Source organism: Vombatus ursinus, unplaced genomic scaffold (assembly GCF_900497805.2).
Source record: "Vombatus ursinus unplaced genomic scaffold, bare-nosed wombat genome assembly UNPS02003520.1, whole genome shotgun sequence".
Lineage (NCBI taxonomy): Eukaryota > Metazoa > Chordata > Mammalia > Diprotodontia > Vombatidae > Vombatus > Vombatus ursinus.
In genome coordinates, this window is record NW_020943298.1 from 1,980 (window position 1) to 7,448 (window position 5,469).

Sequence of the window (5,469 nt, forward strand, 5' to 3'; positions counted from 1 at the left end):
CTCTCCTCTCTCTCTCCTCTACCTCTTTCCTCTTTTCTCTCCCTCCCTCCCTTCCTCCCTCTCTCTCTCCTCTTTTCTCTGTCTCCTCTCACTCCTCTCTCTCCCCCTCTTTCCCCTTTTCTCTCTCTCTTCCTCTCTCCCTTCCTCCCTTTCTCTCTCCTCTCTTTTCTCTCTCTGTCTCCTCTCACTCCTCTCCTCTCTCTCATCCTTCACCCAACCGAGGCAACTTCAGAGTCGGTACCAGCTTCTCAATTTCCCTGACTCCACAAATCCAATCAGTGGCCAAATCTTATAGATTATGCCCCCTCTCCGGGTTTGTTCCCATTCTCTTCCTTCACACACCCTACTTCCAGCCACACTTTGCTGCTCTCCCCATGTTCCTCTCTGTCCCTTTGGGCCGGAATGCTCCCTCCTGACCTCTGCCTCTTAGAATCTCTGTCCTCCAAGGCTCTGCTCAAGTTCTGCTTCCTGCTGAAAACCCTTCCGGATCCCTGATTGGCTCGTGTCATGCCCCACCCCCACAACTTGCATTGGCACTGGCAAGACCAAGTCCCCAGATGGTATTCTAAGGGTAATCCTGTGGGCCGCTGTCTTCCTAATGCTCGCTCCAGAGTCCTGGCCAGTGTGTTCCCTGAGGCCACTAGAGGGTGCCACAGTGCACAGAGTGCAGGGCCTGGAGTCAGGAAGACCTGAGTTTCAATACATCGGAAGCTCACTAGCTGCGTGACCCTGGGCAAGTCACTGAAGCTCTTTGTGCCTCAGTTTCTTCAACTGTAAAATGGAAATAACAACAGCACCTACCTCTAAGTGTCATTGGGAAGATCAAATGTAGGCTCCGTTCCAGACCACTGCAATAAAGCAAATATTGCAGTAAAGCAAGTCACATGAATTTTTTGGTTTTCCAGTGCATGTAAATGTCATGTTTACACTATACTGTAGGCTATTAAGTGTGCAATAGTATTGTGTCTTAAAAAAAACCCCAATGTTTTGTTGTTCAGATTAGATTAGAATCAATTATTATTAGATTAGATTAGATTAGAATCGCTTATTGGGGCCAAACCTCGATTAGAGGTTTGCATTAAGCGTCCATCAGCACCATGGCCAGCTGCGCGCACTCCCACTGTGTCATTCTCACAAAATTCCAAGCCTTTTTCACTATCATTATCTCTTCTGGGGCCATGACTTGGATGTCTACACACAAAGCACCAGACCCTGTGCCTGGATCCCCCCGTTGGTGGGTAGGCAGGGCAGGGTTTGAGTCTCTCCTGACGCCAAAGCCAGGCCTGGAGAAGACTGAGCGGGCGCCACTGTCTGCCAGTAACTGAGGGGCTGTCATTTGCCTTTGGGCTTGGAGAATTCTAAATGTCGACGGAAAGGGTCCAGCAAACCCCCCTTCCCCTGCCATTTTCAGATGAGGAAACTGATGCACAATAGGTTAAGTGACTTGCTCAAGTTCACACAGGTCGGCAGGTGCAGAGCGGGGATTTGAACTCGGGTCCTCTGACTCCAGACACAGTGCTCTTCCCATTGCAGCACACTGCCTTATTATTCTGCTTGATACCAGGATCAGAACCAGAAAAATTGTGGGGCGAGCTGCTGAGAGGAAGACTTCAGCTTGATGCACAGAATCACTTCCCAATAACCTGAGCCACCCGTAAGACAGGTAGTGAGTTCCCCATCACCAGACGTCTTCGAGCAAAGGGCGAGATGCCCACTTGTCTGATACGCTGCAGGAAGGGTGGGAGCTCATGGTTCCAACACAAGTCGGGCTAGACCGAAAGGCCTCTTGCTTTAAGGTTCAGTGAACGCCAGAGTTACTGCCCCGCCCCTCGGCCCCAGAGAACTCGAGAACTAGCAGGGCGTAGGAGGGCTCCATCTGCGCATGTGCCGCCACCCTCGCCGGCTTCTGCCCTCAGTAAAGATGGCGCCACCGCCGCCGGAAGTTGCCGAAACTGCGGTTCCGGAAGCTGTCAAAACGAAGTGTTTCCGGAAGTTGCCGAGATTGTCCGGAAGCTTCCGAGAGGAGGGCATCGGGGGAAGCAGGATGGCGGACTCGGTTAAGAAGCTGCGGGCGGAGGGCATCGAGAAGCGGGTTGTACAGGAGGGCACCGGGGAGCTGCCCGACTTCCGGGACGGGACCAAGGTACGGCTCCGCTCGCCGCCGCCGCCGCCGCGCGGGCCCGCTACGCGAGCGGGACGGGGGGGGGGAGGCCCTGGAGCGGGCGGCTGCGCAGCGTCGGGGCCCCCCGTTGGCCCGCGACCCAGCACTCACGTGCTTTCTCGTCCTGATTGGCCAGCGTTTGCTTTGAGGGCGGGTCCGGGCGTGTCGGCTCCGCCCCCGGTCTTCAAGCCCTGCCCCAGTGGTCCCGGGTGTTGCCAATCCTTTGCCCCGCGGCGCCGCCTTGCGGCTGGGCAGGAGGCCCCGCCCCTGTGCGAGGCTCCGCCCTGACTCTGGGACTTGCTGTGTGTCCCTGGTCGCGGTCCCCAGGGTGGGGGGGACGCCTGGGCCAGCTGAGCCTCAGTGTCCTAGTCCATAAAATGGGAATAATAAGGGCACCTTCTGCACAGGGCCGGGGGGGGTGACGCTCCCACGAGGTTAAAGCGCAATGGGAACGTTGTATTGCTCTCCGTCCCCCTCCCGGGGGTCCGTTCAGCCCCTCCCGGCTCTGCTGGCCCACTTCCCTGGCCCCGGGGCCCAGGCCTGCCGTGGGGAGCGGGTTCTTGCGGCCCCAGGAGGGGCCGGGGGCACTGTCCGCGCTGGCTGGACGGTCTTCGGACGGAGCTCTGCGCGCCCTCCCCGTGGGGACCCCCTGGCTCTCAGGGCGGGGGTCTGCAGGCGGTCCTGACGGGCTGGCCCCCCAGGCCACCTTCCATTTCCGGACCCTGCGCAGCGACGAGGAGGGAGCGGTCATCGATGACAGCCGCCAGCGGGGGAAGCCCATGGAGCTCATCCTGGGCAAGCACTTCAAGCTGCCGGTGTGGGAGACGATCGTGCGCACCATGCGCCCGGCCGAGGTGGCCGAGTTCCTCTGTGACGTCAAGGTGAGGCCCCCTCCCCCTTGGGGCTGGGGGGGGGGGGGGCACCAGACCTGGCCAGAGTAGGTGCCCGGACGAATGGACCGGAACCTCGCCGTCAGCTTTTCGTGGAGCCGGCTGAAGTCTGGGCGTCGAGGAGGAGGCTGGAGCCGAAAGCATGGCCCCTGCGCTAGGAGCTTATCGCAGAATCCCAGTGCCCAGCTGGGGTCTGAACGGAAATCCCCTCTGGAGAGCCCCTGACCAGTGGGCCGCCAGCCTTTTCCTGAAGCCTCTCCCGACAGCCACGTGGGGACCTGGGTCGTCATGGGGAAGTTTCTTCCTCATAGGAACCTAAATGTGGCCTATTGTGACCCCTGCCCCACCACCCGGGTGTGCCCTCGGGTCAGGAAGAGCCAGGGGGGATGCCCGCCCTGAGGGCACAGAGCCTCCTCCAGGTCCCTTAACTGGCCTTTTTCGGGATCTTTCCCTGTAACCGGTGCCCAGAGAGGAGCCCCCATTCCAAGCCTGGGGTGGTCAGGCCTCTGGATGTGCTGATCCGCTAGCTCTTTTAGCTGCCCCTCCCGCCTTCCTTCCTTCCCCCTTTTCAGGCGAAAACACATGCCCCCTCCTGGCACGTTAGGCCCACTCCTTCCCTGGCCAGGCATCCTCCAATAGCAGGAGGGATGGAGCGGCCTCCGTCTGGGGGGCTGGGGACCTGCCTTCACTGTTCCCCAGCTGACCTCGTCCAGGGAAGGTGCTCCAGACCATGTTGCCTACCTGACCATCTGTTGGGGAACTGGGCAGTGGCTCCAGAGACCTCTGCTCTGACAGCCTGGGTTCTCACGTTCTCTGTCCAGCTTTCAGTCAGAGGCCCCTCCCAGCACTTCAGCCCCGGATCCTTGGAAATGTATCATTCAGGGTAAAACTGTGCGGGTCAGAAGTTGGGGGAGGCCGAGATGCGTTGAGCACCTGCTGGCTGTGCCGAGCTCTGGCCTGCCGTCTGGGAACAGTCAGTCTGGGGAGGGCAAAGAGATCCCTGCGGCTGGGAGTTAGCCAGGGGCCGTCCCTGGAGCCAGTGGGGCTTGGGAGAGAGTTAGATCTTTGCTCATCCAGCCCGGGCCGAGGTGAGAGTGGTGTCCGTGCCTCGGCACCCAGGTGCTGGGCCTGGCTGGAAGCAATGGGACGTGAGCCGGGAGAGGCCTGGGACGAGACAGACAGGGAAGGGCCCCAGGCCCATCTGATAGAGAGCCCTGGCCTAGGACGCACCAGGCCAGCTCAGTGCCAATGCCCTGTGACCCTAGCATGTGACCCCCCCCCCCCCCCTGGGCCTGTAAAAGGAGGCTTTCTAAGGTCCTTCCCAGCCCTGACATCACCTGTTCTGAGGTCCCCCAGCCCTGACATCCCCTGTTCTGAGGCCCCTCCCGGCCCTGACATGCCCTGTTCTGAGGTCCCTCAGCCCCGACATCCCCTGTTTTGAGGAACCCCAGCCCTGACATCCCCTGTTCTGAGATCCCCCAGCCCTGACATCCCCTGTTCTGAGGCCCCTCCTGGCCCTGACATCCCCTGTTCTGAGGCCCCTCCTGGCCCTGACATGCCCTGTTCTCAGCTCCCTCCCAGCTCTAAAACTGTTCTCTCTGACGTCCTGCAGCACGTGGTCCTGTACCCGCTGGTATCGAAGAGCCTCCGGAACATCGCGGCGGGCAAAGACCCCTTGGAGGGCCAGCGGCACTGCTGTGGCATTGCCCGGATGCAGGAGCACAGCTCCCTGGGCCACGCCGACCTGGATGAGCTACAGCAGCACCCCCAGCCCCTCATCTTCCACATAGAAATGATCAAGGTGAGGGTCCAGGGCGGGCCGGCCAGGGACACTGGGGAGGAGACTCGGCCCTGCCCTGCGTTGACCGGGTGACCTTGGTCCACTCATGGTCATCTCCCAGAGGGGAGGCCTCTGAATGCTCCGAAGGCTCCAGTCACGACTCCAGCACGTAGTGCCCCTGCCCAGGGTCCTCCTCTGGCGCCTCGCTTCTGTGCCAGCCTCAGCAGGCCGGCCCGCCTGATGGGCCCGCTGCTGGCTCTGGGGCTTGGGGCCCGGCCTTGTTCAGAGCCAAGGGCCCCACAGCCACAGCAGTTCCCAAAGGCCATCTGCGAGGAGCGATCTGCACTGGGGGAAGGAGTGTCCTGATGAAGTCCCAGACTCTTGGGGGGAGGGGTGGGAGAAGGGCAGCTGACAGTGACATTGCTTGTGCTTTATCTCTTTGGGTCCTCACAAAGCAGGGACAGGAGGGGCTTGTGGCCTCAGCCCCATTTTATAGGCTATGAAACTGAGCCTCCTTCCCTGTTTAACTGAGCAACCGATGAGATTCCTCTGTGTCCAGCACTGTGCTGGGGTGGGGGTTACATTCCATTTGGGGAGGCAAATCTATATAGAGTGAGCACAGGCAGCTGGGGAGGAGG

At 60.2% G+C, this 5,469-nt stretch overlaps 1 protein-coding gene across 1 annotated transcript; it reads left to right on the top strand.

The window, feature by feature from the left end:
- The first annotated feature begins 996 nt into the window (after positions 1-996).
- Positions 997-5,004, top strand: LOC114052294 (AH receptor-interacting protein-like). Its single transcript, XM_027874841.1, has 3 exons — positions 997-2,143; positions 2,863-3,042; positions 4,664-5,004. The coding sequence occupies exons 1-3, from the start codon at positions 1,883-1,885 to the stop codon at positions 4,922-4,924; spliced, it is 702 nt and encodes a 233-aa protein (XP_027730642.1). The 5' UTR covers positions 997-1,882; the 3' UTR covers positions 4,925-5,004.
- The last annotated feature ends 465 nt before the right edge of the window (positions 5,005-5,469 follow it).